The sequence below is a fragment of the Peromyscus eremicus genome, chromosome 5 (genome assembly GCF_949786415.1).
Source record: "Peromyscus eremicus chromosome 5, PerEre_H2_v1, whole genome shotgun sequence".
NCBI lineage: Eukaryota > Metazoa > Chordata > Mammalia > Rodentia > Cricetidae > Peromyscus > Peromyscus eremicus.
The window spans coordinates 86,215,795-86,231,396 of NC_081420.1; the positions used below are offsets into that span (position 1 = coordinate 86,215,795).

General features: G+C 54.4%; 1 protein-coding gene across 1 annotated transcript in view; it reads right to left on the minus strand.

The window, feature by feature from the left end:
- Positions 1-6,615: 6,615 nt before the first annotated feature.
- Positions 6,616-15,602, minus strand: part of Jph3 (junctophilin 3) — a 60,570-nt gene continuing 51,583 nt past the window's right edge. Inside the window, exons 3-5 of the mRNA XM_059263050.1 lie at positions 14,395-14,519; positions 10,713-11,596; positions 6,616-6,696 (exon numbers count right to left, since the gene is read on the minus strand). Of these exons, the coding sequence (XP_059119033.1) occupies positions 6,616-6,696; positions 10,713-11,596; positions 14,395-14,519 (1,090 nt within the window). The remainder of the gene's footprint in view (positions 6,697-10,712; positions 11,597-14,394; positions 14,520-15,602) is intronic.

Below are 15,602 nucleotides of genomic sequence, written 5' to 3' on the forward strand. Positions count from 1 at the left end.
GCCTGTCCCGGGCCGTGAGCCCACAGGGTGAATGGGTGGCTACCTGACTGTGGTCACAAGGCTGAGTGCAAGAAGACAGACCTTACCGTGGAGCAGTGAGGAGGGGAGGGCACACCCAGGACGACCATGACTCCACAGCCACTGCCACTATCTGTTGGGGATGTCCAGTGTCACTGGCTACTGTGACCAGGACAGTTAGTGTGTGCAGCCTGGGCTGCTGGAGTGCATGTGCAGCCCGGGCTGCTGGAGTGCATGCCACCTGTGCCTTTTGCTCCCTCCTGCAGCAGTCTGTGGCTCCAGGTGGGTTTTGTGGGGTTTGAGTATGGTATCCCCAGGAGTGCTGAGCTAGCCACCCAATTCGTGCCATTAGCTGAGGCCAAGGGGTTGCTTAAAGGCCCTGGATCTCTTGGGGTTGGTAGAGTTGAATCCTAACTAAGGGAAACACCAAGGAGCTGGAGTGCCTTAGCATTCATTTTGTTTTGTTTTCCACACACATTCTCACTATGTAGCTCTGGCTGTCCTAGAACTCACTAGTTAGACCAGGCTGGACTCACAGAGACCCACCTGACTCTGCCTCCCTAGTGCTGGGATTAAAGGTGTGGGCCACTACGCCAGACTGGAAACCCTTACTATTTATTCTAAGTATGATTTTGTTTTAATGGTTTGATAACAGTGTTTATTCTGACTTTTAAGAGTGAATTGCTACAGGTAGCAAGCCAGTGGCCAGATGATGAAACCAATACACTAAAGTGCCAAGGCTAGAAGCCTTCCTGTCAGATAGTGAACCCTTCTGGTATGCCGTAGGAAGGAGACACGGGTTTCTAGGGAGGGATAGCTCTTCCTTTATATGAAGGAATGGTGGGGCTCCAGCCCTGGAGTGTGAGGTCAGTATGCCAGCTCTCAGATCCACGTGCCAAATGAACTAAGTGCTGCTGCCATCATGGGTAGGTTAGCACTGTAGAGCAAAGCGCTCCCCAAGGGACTGTCACTTGTCTCCAGAGCCCTCGGCATTCGGTCACTCGGTCAGACCCAGTGTTCTTGATACAGTTGTGTCCAGTAGAAACCCGGCGGCTGTCAGCAGCAGGGAGCCCCAGTGCAGACCAGAGACAGCTAGAGCTGCTTTGAGCTTGCATCCTGTTTGGGGTGCCAGGGCTTGATGGTCTGCCCAGGGGCAGGTGAGGGAGATGGGGTGACCCTCTGATGGGGAGGAGGCTCAGATGACGAGGGCCTCATTCCTGTCCCATACCCTCCTCCTACCCAAAGGTGGAGTGTGTCGGGAGAGAGTCAAGCATCCTGTGCTCCCCATCTGGTGTTGGAACAAGGAGTTAACTGTAGGGAATCACTCTGGCAGGGTGTTCTCCTGGGGCTCCTGTTCCAGACTGGGAGGGACTGGGTGGTAGAGGCTCCACCCACCCTGCACCTGTGCCAGTCGGGGCTTCGGGAAGGTGGTTTGTAATGAAAGGAGACAAGCTTCCTGTGGTTTCACATGAGTTTATTAAGTAAAGGAGCAGAGAATTTTGAATCTTGAGTGTCCCTTGCTTCAGGTGTGAAATCTGATTTAAAGTTACATTCATTAGAGAGGATTTGTTTCCAGTTTTTGATTAACCAAGCTCTTTCCAACTAAAGAGGCCAAGGCAAGAGCAGCCACTGTGCCAGTGAGATAACTCAGTTAACAGCCCCTCCTTATCCGCAAAGCAGTCGCATTAATGGGTGGTTTACATGCACCAAGAGGAAAGAAAGATCAGGAAAAGGTAAATCAGATGAAGACTGTTGACTTGGTCACAAAAGGGCATCTACACCAGTCGTGGCCACGGGAAGCTCAGCACACAGTCCTCAGGTCATCTGGGTGGCTCTTCTTTGGGGGAATGCTCAATGGTGCAATCAGCAGGCTCCAGCTAGAGCATTCAGGATTGACCTGCTGGGAGGGAAGCTGACCTGTAGGCAACAGCAGGCTCAGGAGTGCCAGCCCAGAGAGCACTGAGTGTGAGGTGGTGTCTGTGGACCTGTCTCCAGCTGTAGGTCCTGCCACCCACAGCTACCCGGGCTTCTGTAGCTACAGCTGCTCCCAGTGGGGCAGTGCTCAGGCTGGTGGGTCTTGTAAGCAGCATTTGCCAGGTGTTGGGTCTCATGATGGAGGAGTGATGCTGTACACCACCCGATGCTGCCCCCTGTGCCCTGAGTCTTCAGCCTGTACCCACGTGTCTGCTCACCCACCCTGGATAGTAGTGTCTGCCTTGTGGACTCAGAATGGTCTGTGAGAGCCATTTGCTGGAGGTGAATTGGTGGAATATCCCTACTTAAAGTGGATGTTGGCCCAAGAGGGAGAGAACAGAACCTCTTTGGTGGGCAAGGTTGAATCACGGGCTGCACAGTGTACCCCACGGGCTGCACTTGTTTCTATTTCTGCACAGTTCAGGGGAAGCTGCAACCTGAAGGCTACTGTGCCCTTAGGACATAGGATCTTCAACAGCCTCAGACATCACCCTTGGAGAGACAGCTCTGGTATTGGGCTGACCTTTACTAGAGTTGAGTCAAGGTCACCAAGGTAGATAGAAAGCAGCATGTTGGCAGGCATTGTCAACAGGGAAGGGGACCAGCATCCAGCTGAGAGCCATCTGCACCTAGGAGGGTTAGGACAAAGGGTGAGTCCGTCTGAAGTGTTCTCTCTACCCCCTGGTGTTTGCATCTTGACCTGCAGTCTGTGGTGGCTAGCACAGGCTAGTCCAGAAGTGAGGTAGTTGTATGTGGCCTTGCCTGTTTGGACAACCTTGGAAACCCTTTGACCTGTGTCTCCACAGTGCAGCTCCTGTGGAATGTACCCACTTCCCACCTTGATGTAGTCCCAGTATTTCTGAGGTTTAGGAAGGAACTGAGCCAAAGGAGACTGCCCGTATGCATTTCAGCCTGGCCACGTTGGGAGAGGGCTGGAGAAGCAGACTCCAGGAGCAATGTCTGCTAGGGTCTGGAGAGCACTCAGCCACCGAGGACTGCAGCTGCCCGTGCAGGGCTTCCCTGCCTGCCATATACCTGTTCCCTTGTTCTCATGCAGCCATGAAGGCCTTGTCCAGCTCCTTAGGAAGAGATGGCTTGGGTCTTGAGAACATGTTCCCAGAATTCACACTGGAATGCAGCTTAGCTATTTTTTTTTTTTTTTTGGGTTTTTCGAGACAGGGTCTCTCTGTGTAGCTTTGCGCCTTTCCTGGAACTCGCTTTGGAGACCAGGCTGGCCTCGAACTCACAGAGATCCGCCTGCCTCTGCCTCCCGAGTGCTGGGATTAAAGGCGTGCGCCACCACCGCCCGGCAGCTTAGCTATTTTTGTTTGGTAAGTTTAACAACGACAGCTATACTTTTTCTTCTTTAAAGGCCAAGGTACATAGGACAGATAGTTCTTGGCACCTGGGGACATTTGATTGTCCTGCTAAGGGCTTGACTTGCAGCTGGACCTCAGTGAGCCAGCAGAGCTCAGGGTCCCAATCCCTTCTTAGTCTGGATGCTAACCCATTGTGATGGTGAGGTGATGGTGCAGAGCTCTATGGTGTCAAGAAGTGGCCTGTGTGGCCATCAGTCGATCACAGAGACCAGAGGCTGCAAACATGGGAAGACGAGCAGGAAGTAAAACTGAGCTTAAGCTGGAGGAAGAGTGTGTAATGTCCCACATCCTCTTGAGGAAGGTTAGAGAGAGGATAAAACAAGCAGCCAGGAGACCTCTGGAGCAAGGCAGGTGCAAATGTGTGGAACTGTCCAGCCATTCAAGGGCTTTGGAGGTCTGTGGAGGGCAACCAAGACTCCAACCAGAAAGGACGACACCCCAGAACCTCTTGTCTCCCTAAATGTTCACTGATGCTCGTGGCTGGGCCTCCAAGCACCCTGGCTCTCAGCACTGCCTCGTCTCCCTGAGGGTAGCCCTATGGGCTGTCTAAACTGGACCTGTTTGGCCAGGGTGCAGGAACAAGCTGGAACTGGGAAGTGTGGCTGCTTTCTGCTTGCCCTAGGTACTGACCTGGCCAGAGGTAGCCATGGGCTGTGGTTCCTCGGATTAGTGTGCATGGGAGGAGCCTGGTGTCGGGTGTTGGCCAGTAGTTTAGCTCAAAGCAGAAACTTATATGGAAAGTAGTCTGCTCTCTGCGCTCCCTGAGATCCTGAACATGACCCTTGCATTGTGGGAGCTGTGTGGAATTTCTGACCACCATCATCACAACCAGTTATCCTGGGCTCTGCTGCTGCCTGGGCTGAGACATTGGGACTCCTCAAACTTGTCGTTGTGCGGAGACTCATCCACACTCCCTATTTGTGCCAGCATGAGTCTTCAGTGTGCAGGACTCAATGCTCAGCAGCCATACAGCCATGCTGTAGGCAGTAAGGGCCTTGGGTATCTTCCACCTCCTCCAGAAAGGATCTTCTGAGATCGGGCTGTATCTTAGTTAAAACTCATCACATACTGTGTACCCTGGGAGCCAGAGCGACACACGCTTCTGTCCCCACCAGCCACCATCCTCCTCTTGCTCAACATGCTGCATCTACTCTGCCTTCAGGGAGGAAGTGGGCTCTGCACAGATGGGAGAACAGTAGCTATAGGCTGCAGCAAGGTGTCTCCTTCACTGCAGGGCAGCTTGCTAGAGCCCCCAAGACCCAGTGTGCGTCTCAGTCTCCATCACCTCTGCCTAGAATCCACTGGGACTGGAGAAGTGACTTTGTGCTGCATGTACCGCAGGCTGCCAGTGGAGTGCCAGGCTGTGCGTTTGGTTCTATGGTGACATTACTGAGAGCCAATGAATGGGTGAGGGCTGTCCCCTGCGAGAGCCTCTTAGGCACGTTTTGGGCTGTGCTTTGTGCATATGTCAAGGTAACGTGAGTAAACGTGCCACCTCCGTGAGTCAGCACCCTTCTGGGTCATGCAGCTCCTGGGATGCACACTGAGCCCCTCATCTCTGCAGACAGAATTACAACTCACATAGCCCCATATGGACAGCTCTCATGGCTGCAAAGAGCAGGAATCTTTTATTTGGTTCACGCCAGATCTGCAGCAACCTGATATTAAAAAAAGTGAATGGAAAAGTAAGCTGTACAAAAAGATGGAAGAACCCTTTAGAAACACCAGAAATGCATCAGGGTACCTGCTGAGCCTCTCCCCCACCTCGACCCCTGCTCCACACCAGCCTGGGAGAAGGGACAGGCAGTGGATAGGGAACGGGGTGGATAACGGAAACAATAAAGCTGAGTGTCGCTGGAACATGCTCTAATCTGTAGTTTATTTCTGGTTAAAAATATAGCAATCCAGTGCACTGTAGTAAAGAAATCTGCTCGAAAGGTAGCAGAGAACAGCTGAACACGAGCAAAGCAAGGCAGAGTCCATAAGACAGACGGGCTGCACCCAAGAAGACTGACGGAGCCACGGGTACCAGTCGAGCTGGCATCCCTTGTTCGTTTGTTTGGATGAGGGAACAACCCTGGTAGAGAAGGCAGAGACATGAGGAACCTGTTGTTTGACTGAAACAAGTTACATTGTACATCCGGGGAGTGCTGGGTATGCAACAGTCTCCAGGACATTCAAGCCACTGGCTTCAACCACATTCCTGTCCCGGGACCAGACTCGCTCTGGAGTAGCACTGAGGCATCTGGAGGGAATATGCATATCTGTTAGGGGTAGTCGAGGCAGGCACAGTGCAAAGATGTGAGACCCCGTGGAGGTCAGTGAGAGGTGACGTCCTCCATGGGGCGTCACTGCCAGGGACACGGAAGCCTGAATATACATCCTGCATACTAGGTGCAAATCGCCACATGCTCAGCCCAGGCGTGCTGTCAGGCTGTCCGGGGCATGTGGGCCGTAGCCCCTTGGCATTAGGGCTCAGATGTACCTGGCCAGATCGGGGTTAGCCCTGGACGTCTGCAGCATGGCCTCCCTGGGTCTGGAGGGAGGGTGGCTGGACAGGGCCAACAATGAGTGAGCAGAGGACAGCAGGGGAACAGACTTCGCCATAAGACTCAGTGTGGGGAGGCAGCCTCCTTAGGAGGGCCGTGGGGCAGTGCCGAGAAGAGGGATCATGGTCTGTTCTGGGAAGAAGAGCAGGGGCTTCCCTCTCCCTCCACAGGTATGCAGCACAGACTCCATGGAGACAGGCCAGGACACCCCGTCCCCGTCCCTGGGCCTGGGCCTGGGCCCACACTCCCAGCAGCTACTCCAGACAGGAGGGCAAAGCCATTCGCCTTCCTCAGCTGCGCTCCCTAGCTGCCCTCCCCCTCCCCCGGCTAGACGGGCACCCTTGGGAAGGTGCCTCCTCTTGCTTGTCACCTTCCACACCCGGCAGGAAACACGAAGAAGATCCCGATCTTTTGGGCGCTGGTTTGCCGGGACCCTCTCATACCAAGCTGGAGGGGGGGCATGCCGGCCTCCTCCTGCCATGCCACACAGCATCGTGTTATACAAGCAAAGAATTTTGGCTAAAATCCAAAAAACATTACCCAGAAAAAAAGGCAAACTGTGAGTGATACCCAATCATGTTGTTCTTCCGTGGAAAGACAGGAGTCGTGGGGCTGTCCGAGTCAGGATTCCCCCTTTTGTTTTGCTTTTAACGTCCCTTTTGTACATCATCGCTTCCGTGGTCACAACAATCTTGTCAGATGAAAAAGTTAATAAACAAAATGGCGACTCCAATGTTGAGCAGGATCACCATGACGACCAAGATGGGAGCTGAGCCCTGGAACAGAGAGGACAGTGAGAGACGCCAGTGCAGGGCCTCATTACACACTGGTGCATGGATGAGAGTGGCCCACACCCAGGGCAGAGGAGGCTCACCCCGCTGCAAGAGCACTCACTAATCTTTCTCGTGAACCTGGTGGGAGACTCGTGAGTGGGTCACCTGGAATCTCCCCTGCTCCCTCTCCTTCCTGCTTGTAGACTTACTTGCTGCCCACTGGCTGCTTTCTTGGATCCAGGTCTTAACATGCCCCCAGTACCTAGTTTCTCCTAGCACTTCCTAAAGCCCTTAGCTCTGTCTTTCTCAGTATGGCTCGCTGTCACCCTCATCACAGCCAATGCCCCGAAGGGCCCCAGACACCTGCCTGGCCGGCTGCCTGCTCATGCACCTTGCTTTCTCCCAGCTCCCGGGGGGGCAGGCTTTGCAGGCAGTGCTAGGGGAGGAAGCTCCATAGTCCCATCATCGTGGACGCTTTGCATCTGCCCTTGACAGCCAGCAGTCCAGAGAGGAGCATGTTAACCAGCACTGCAGATATCTTGGCCAGGCCCTGTGTGTGCAGAGCAAGCACATTGGGCTCCGCCCTACAGCCTCTGAGTAGACAAGGTACCCGACCTGCTGACCACACACATGCACCTTCTAGCTCACATCCCAGACCCGAGACTCCACACAAAAGGGGTCTGCTGCTTGTCTGCCAGAGACATTGGCTTGTAACAGACCAAGAAATTAGGCTTTAGGGATTCGATTCTCCTGGCTCAGCCTTTTGAATGCTGGGGTTATAGGTGTGTGCCACATGCCTGGCTAAGTAGAGGGCTTCTTAAATATGTTCTATTTTATGATGCTAATGATTACATTAGACAAGTGCTTTATATTACTGAGCTACCTCCACAGCCAAAGCAGGGGCTTTTTTAAAAATCCCCTGGGGACTAGCCAAGGACAATCCTAGCAATCAGTCCTGCCTGGATCTGGCACCCAAGCAGCCCAGCCCATTACCACCTTGCTGAAGAGTGGATGGGGACCCAGGCTCTGCATGGCAGGAGGGGACAGGGAGGCTTGCCTCCACTGATTTCACCACGGCAGAGTCACCTTTGAACTCCAGTGCTTTTATGGCATGGACTTTGAGTGTCTGTGATATCTATGAGCCAGCCTTGCAAGGACGTGGGAAGGACCTTAACAGCAGAGTTGGCCCAGGGCGGGTCCTGTCCCCCAATGCCTGGCCTGGAGAAAAGTCCACTGCTCTATACCCTTCTGGGCTGCCCAGCCCCAGGCCCACGGGTATGTCAGAGCACAGAGGAGCAGGATAGCTTTGGGACCAGGCCCCTAGCTCATCAAGAGTTCACCCACCACCAAAGTGACTTAACCATCAGGAACCGTCTGCAGTTGCTACTTTGTATGAGAAGTCTAGATCAGTTGACTCATTCCTCCCATCACTTCAGAGAAGTCTTGTAAGGTGTAGAGAGGACCACAGAGTTTACCATGGCTAGGAACTTTGTGAGCCCTGGGTCTTTCCTACCCATCCACCACTGCCAGACAACTTGGAGGAAGTGGTAATGTTTCCAGTCAGGACCCACCTTCCCTGCCCAGGACACAGGACAGGCCATACTGTACAGAGCCCTGTACTGGAAGGGAACACATAAGTCTTGAGATGCCTGGCAGCCGACCTCCCAGAGGCCACTCATGGTCACCACTGAAAGCAGGCAGGGGGCATTCACCTTCCATCTGCTTCACTCTCGTGCCTCGCCAGACCTCTTCTCAGGTCCGTAGAACAGCATGGCACCTACAGAGACCCTGCCTACTTTCTCAGGTAGTTGGGATCACGGGAGTGGAGAAGGTGGGGGTGGAGGGGGTAGCGGCGGTGGGGGGGGGGAGGCTGGAGATCCTTTCTTCAGTTCCTGTCCTCGGAGTGTGGATGGCCCTGGGCAGTGAGAGAGCGTCCCAGATCACTCACCCCAGCTGGAAGCCTTAGGGTACAGCGACCCTGCACTGTAAGCCTCTGGCTCTCCCACCCTACACTTTAAGGCCAGCCTGTGGCTAGTCCCCATGCTTTGCATATCTACCCTAGGGAACTTTGGGTATTTATTTTAGTTATTCATGTGGATGTCCTTTGTGTGGATGTTCATGTGTGTGCATGTATGGGTGAACAGGTATGCACATGCATATGGAAGTCAGAGGACAATCCCACATTCCTTCAGGGGCCTCCCTCCTCATTTTATTTGGACATAGATGCTCACTGGCCTGTAGCTCACCAAGTGGGCTAGCCTGACTGGCCACAGAGAATCTGCCTGTCTCTATGTCCCCAGTGCTGGGGTTATACGCATATGCCACTGTGGCTGATGTTTTTTTAAAAACACAAAACAAAACATGGTTCCAGGGATCAAATTTATGTCCCCAGGTTCATGCAGCAACCAATTTACACATTGTGCTCTCGCAAGACAGCCTTATTATGTAGCCCAGGCTGGGCTGACCTCACGGTGCTCCTCTGTTCAGCTCTGGAGTGCTGGGGTTATGGGTGTGGCTTAGACTTTGCTTTTCCTTTTCAGTGGTGCTGGGGCCTGAACCTAGGCCGTATGTACACTGGGCAAGTGCACTCTACCATTGAGATACAACCCCAGCCAGAAGCTGCGTCTTAAGGCACCCAAAAAAGCCAACACGGTGAAGTGGGCTAAATATAGAACTACTCCTGAGCCTCCCACCCCTGCCCATTGCTGTGCCGCTCCTGAAATAGCCACAAACTCCGCATGCGCACAACTGCACAGCAGGCTGTGTGCCGGCAGGGTGAGGCCCAAGCTAGCGCTGTGGTCCCAGCAGCAGCCAGAGCGGAGGAGACATCTTAGAATTTAGCAGTGAGAAGGACTAATCAGTGGCTTCAAGGAGAGTCGAGGGCCACAGGAAACATCTCCCCTAGGGCAAGTGACTGCGGGGGCTGTCAAATGAAACCAGAGCATCCCAAGGCCCCTTAAGATGGACACTGACCCCTGCTGAAGCGGCAACGGGAACCCTGCAGAGGGTCCCCCTGGGCCTGGCACAGGTGTGTGACCCATACAAATCACATGCCACAGAGCACTCGGTCTACACACACAGCTAGATGCTTAGGTGTCACATAAAGCCCAGGCACCAGAGGGTGGTCATCTGTGCCATAGCAGGTGAATGGGTCCTGTCTGCTGGGGCCACTGGTACACGGCACCAGGCTCTGTATAGCCAGCATTCCTCCCATGTCTTCTGTCATGGAGCCAGCTGTGGACTTAGAGGACCCAGGAGGCCCCTTAAATGTCCCCTCCTTTCTGGCCCAGGAGAGGCTGCTGTTTTCCTTCAAAAGGCCTATCCTGGGGCAGGGAGGGGAAGGCGAGGGGGTGTCTGGCCAGACAAAGAGTTGCTCTTGGGGTCTAGTGAAGAGAACTTGTGTGGGAGTCTGACCTGCACCCCATGGGACATGATAAACCTCCAAAGGTTACAGGGCCCAGGAACCTCAATGCTATGTATGGATTCCTAACAACTTCCCATTGCTTGGATAACTACAGCTCCACAGAAAGGGAGGCTTTAGAGCCTGGCTGCAAGGCAGCCTTACAGGGTTCCATCCTCTTGTCCCATGTGTGGAGCATCAACTTCTTGGGAGCTGGACCCTGACCAGTTGTGGCATCTGGCATGAGTGAAACATACTCGGGGAAGAAAGGATGTCTGGACATAGGCACCTCAGCCCTGTTCTAGCCCAGATCCAGAACACAAGCCACTGACAGCCATGGGTCTGTACAAGTCAGGGGAGGATGCCAATCACAGGCAGACTGGTTCCCCTCCAGGAGCTCTCATGGGCACCCACCCTGCTTCTAAAGGGTTGAGCCCATGGGAAGCCTTCTCAGGGATCAATCTAAAGCAAGTGTGATCACTGTGGCACAGCATCTCCACCTTCTGTAGATACCCACACTAGCTGCACCTCAGCCCCTCGAGAGGAAATGCACAGAGCAGAGTAACGAGATGGCCCTGGGTCCCACTGCCTCTGTCCTGCAGGGGTGGGCAGCACTTACCGTACTGGACTTGAGCTCATCCCCAGTCTCCTCGTCAGACTCGAGTGCAACAGGCAGGGACTTCTGGGGTGGGGAGAAGGTCAAGTCCCAACGCAGCAGACGGGGCTCGGGCCGGTCCCCCAGCCGCAGGCTCTCTAGTTTCTGCACCGTGGGCTCTGCAGAGGAGGCTGGCCTGAGGTTCTCCTTATTCTGGGACTTGGACCTCAGTCTCTGCAGCCCAAAGCCCCGGTCCTCAGAGCGCCGGTCTCCCCCAGCACCCCGACTGTGACGCCGTCTCTGGGGGTACGTGTCCTGCGGACAGGCATCCATCCTTAGCAAGGGCTTCATCTCCAGCTTGTAGTTACTCAGCTGCTCCTCATCTGGCTCTGACAGCTTGGGGCCCCCAGAACAGGGATTGCCTGCCCGGTGGTGAGAAGTCCATGAGAAAGTGGTGGGGGACTCCGTCCGCCGCTCCCGGGGCTTGGGGTTCCCAGGCTGCTTGTGGCCCGAGCCCCGGGTGCGGAAATCCTCAGTGGGCTGGCCGCTGCGCAGGGCACCGCTGCGGACACCCCTAGAGGCCCCAGCCTTCTCCTCGTCCCAGCTGTTGCGGGCATAGTCCCCTCCGCGGCCCTCAAGGAGCATCTGGATGTCCCCGCTTCGCTCCTCATCTACTGAGACCTGCCTGGAGAAGTGGGCCATCTTGTTCCTGGAGGCAGGAGCTGGCGGAGGGGTGGCCGTGGGGCTGGTGGGAAAGCTCTGCAGGGGGCTGTCGTCGGGGGTCAGATCAGAAGGGGTAGTGCCCTTGCGGTATAGCTCAGGGCTCTCCTGCTGCAGGGGTGTCCCGGTGGAGAGCACCTCGATGTCATCGCAGGACATCTGGTGCTTTGGCCTCTGGTACTCAAGCCCTTGGGTGGGAGACAAAAGCATGTGGGGTTACATGGAGCCCGTTGCAGAGAGACCTTGTGACAGTGTGGATTGGGTCACCCAGCAAGGATAACTGGCAGGACCTTAGAGCATGGGCACTTCTTGTCACCAGAGTCCCTTGTCTGAACATCAGGGACCTGGAAAGTCAGGGTATGAGCCTGCAGGTGGCCCTGTGGCTTTCTTCACAAGGGTGAGGCCGCCGGCCCATTAGACCTGCACCTTAGGGGTAAGCTCGTGCCTGGCTGCCAGTGCCATGGAGGTCATTCTCAGCTAAAATGAGCTGCCAACCATGTACTGTCCCTGGAAGACCATTATGAAGACCGGGAAGGAATCTGTGGCAGCTGCAACATAATCCCAGAGCCTGTGTCCTAGGTACACGGATATGCAGGCTTCAGGGATGGTATCAACTGGAGCATCGTGGGTTCTGCTCTGACCCATCCTGCACCCTCTCCTTCCATCCCCATGGCCTCAGGCAGTCTCAGAAGGACTGGCTACCAGGGTCTTCCCCAAGCAGCCAGCCCGTAGGAGGGCAGCTTTCTGCCCCTAGCTGCAGCACTTTGGTAACGTTTTTAGAACCAGGGATAGCCAGAGCTTGGGAGCCAGGACCCATCTAAATGTCTGTTCTGCCACAGTCTTCACAAGATCTTGGGCAGGCAGAAGTCTTCTCTTGTAAGAGAACACAGTAGCTGCTAGCCTTGAGGACCAGGAAAGGGGACCCAGCACCCAGTTCTCTTCCAGCATGGACCCACTGGCCGATAATGCATTCTGGGAAATGCCCTGCTGTGGGGAAGTGAATCCCAGAGGGATTTAAGGGCACCTGGCAGTAACGCAATGCTGGAGAGGTGAGGCCATGACAGCCTCCCGGGCAGCAGGCGTGGCCAGAGACCAAAGAGCAACAGTCAGGAAGGGGTCCTGCATCAGCCCAGTCCCGTGATCTGGTCCCATCCCAGTGAGGGGCCGCTGAGGTACTGCGAGGTGAAGACCTCCCTCCTAGAGGTTTCTCAAGGAGGCAACTCTGGACAGAAAGTAGATATCAGCTGAGGCCTCCCTGGCAAAAGCAATACCCTGGAGCAGCCAGCTCGTGCTCCAAGGCCCACATACACGGGGCATGAAGCAACACATCTGGTCTCTTGACATCGGGTAGTCAGGGGTCCAGAGTCCAGCTGGGGCTAGGGCTGACTCCTATGAGTTTTGCCCAGGCTCCTCAAAGCACCTGATGGACAAATCCCTTGGTCGTCATTCCACACACAGGTGCCTCAGACAGTATTGCATCCTCTCCAACCAAAGCTCCTTGGAGCAGTATAGTAGGACCCCAGGAAGGAATCAGCAGCATTCAGGGCTGGAGCCTGGGGACCCATGGGAATTATTAGCATGTTGTCCATCTACATATTCTACACGTGGCTCACCTGGCATGGGGTCAGTCAGGTGTCTAGCAGTCTGAATGTGGGGCAGATGGACTGTGGCCCACTGACTTTGACAAGAGCTACCTCAGTCTTAGGTGGTCAGGTCCTCCACTGAGGACCATGGCTTTTTCTGACTTTCTCTTTAAGCTTGGAGCAGCTGGGTGGGAGGACTGTGCAGAGAGTTAATGGCCACCTCCTTCTCCTCTACATCAGAAACATCTGAAAGGTGCTGGTGGCCACAGTGGGATCCCAGAGTGGGTCCTGGCAGCGCCTCAGAAGGAGCAGACAGCCAGACTCATCTGACCTGCTGACCTAGCTAGGTCCAGTGCCAGCTGCGTGCGCTTTGCTCCTCAGCCCAGGCCCAGAGGCCCCTTTGCACTGTGTGAGAACACAGACTGGGCATGGCACAACCTAGTTCTATAGGCTTTGTTCTTACCCTCGTATACCGTAGCTGCTGGGAGCAGACAGGAGGGACTGTGACCTCAACCCTGCTTCCAGGCTCTGTGGGACCGGGATGCTTCCCAACGAAGCTGGAGGGGTGCAAGGTAGAGCTGGGTATTCTGAGGATGGGTGCACACGGCACAACCCCCACTACAGTTGACTGCCCCACAGCGGAGGCCCTGTGCCTCCATGTGTCATTCACACAGCCCCCAGAGAGGAAGGACAGTGACTTCCAAAGGACACGGTACAAGCTTATACTCATCAGAGATTCTCCAGCCTGGCAGCCGTTGCCCATAAGTGGCAGTCTGCACTTCATCAAGTGTGCGTTAAGATTAAATCAAACTCAGCATGGGCCGGGCGGCAGTGGCGCACGTCTTTAATCCCAGCACTCGGGAGGCAGAGCCAGGAGGATCTCTGTGAGTTTGAGGCCAGCCTGGTCTACAGAGCGAGATCCAGGACAGGTACCAAAACTGCACAGAGAAACTCTGTCTTGAAAAACAAAAACAAAACAAAACAAAACTCAGCATGGAAGAGGCTGAGGCATGAGGATTGTGATGGGCCAGCCTGGGCTACAGAATAAGATCTTGTACTAGAAACAAGCAACAGAAATTACTGAATGGGACTAGATTCAGCCCTCCAACCTACAGAGGGCACAAATCCACCACTGCAGATGGCTATAGAATAACACCAGGGACCCAGAAAAGGAACAGCAGTGTCCACACATGCAGAGTGCTTAGAAACAGACACTGAAGTCCATGCACATCCACACATTTGCTGAACCAGCTTCAGCAAGGGATGTCACTGGTAAGGCCTTAGCTCTGGGTGACAATCGGCCCCAGGTGGCATCAGGAGCCACTTCCCAAGGCCCTGTCCCTCAGAGCTCCCACTCAGCCAGGGCCCCGCCCCTCGGAGTCACTGGCTCAGACAGAACTCACCGTTTTCCCTGTGCTGGAAGGAAGGCGAGAACTCTTTGGCAGTGATCCTGGCGATCCGCGCTTCCTCCTGGGCTTTTTGAGCGGCCGTGAGTGCTGCCTCAGCTTTGGCCCGTGAGTGGGAGGTCCTGGGGGAGACAGAAGGCAAAGGGCGAGCATTGAGTAGAAGGCCAGAACGGGACCCTTTGCAGTGAGTTTCCTGGGTGTCTACCCTCGGCTCCTGTTCATTCATTTAGTCACTCAACAAACATTCCTGACACCAACAACCAGCCTTAGTACAGCAGCCTCTGGAGAAAGTGTGGTGTATTTCTTTTTTATTTTTTACTTTATGTAATACGGGTGCTTTGCCTGCACATCTGTCTGTGCATATAGTGCCAACAGAGGTCAGAAGAAGGCATTGGATGCCCTAGGACCAGAGCTGTAGGCAACTGTGAGTCATCATGTGGGTGCTGGAAACTGAACCTGGCTCCTCTGCAAAGGGCAGGCAGTGCTCTAACCATTGAGACACCTCTACATCTCGTTTTAAAAAATATATTGTATTTTTACTGTGTGTGTGTGTGTGTGTGTGTGTGTGTGTGTGTGTGTGTCACATGTTGAGGAATGCCCCTGGAGGACAGAACAGGGTGTCAGATCCCCTGAAACTGGAGCTGCAGGTGGCTGTGAACTGCTAGACATGGGTGTTGGGAATAGAACTCGTGTCCACTGGAAGGGCAGTACACACTCTCAAGCAGCCCTAGAATATGTTTTTTTTTTTTTTTTTTTTTTTGGTTTTTCAAGACAGGGTTTCTCTGTGTATCTGTGTAGCTTTGTGCCTTTCCTGGAACTCACTCTGTAGCCCAAACTGGCCTTGAACTCACAGAGATCCTCTGCCTCCCGAGTGCTGGGATTAAAGGTGTGCGCCACCACCGCCCAGCCTAGAATATGTATTTTTATCAACAAACACCCCACACTGTGGAAACCTAAGATGGGTGATCCCCATCCCAGGATGGAAGTGGCAATGGATCACCAGTGAGTCCATGCCACATGAGCTGTCCCTCAGGCTCCAGACAGCCCTGAGTGGGGATGGGGAGGTTCCTGTTCTGGCAAAGAGGACACAGGACACTGTCTGGGGACAGATGGGCCAGGACCTGTATATATTCCTCCAGCTCTGCTTGTGCTGGGTCTCTGCTGAGTCCCACAGGGCCACCCTGCCCTTCTAAGAGCAGAGGCTG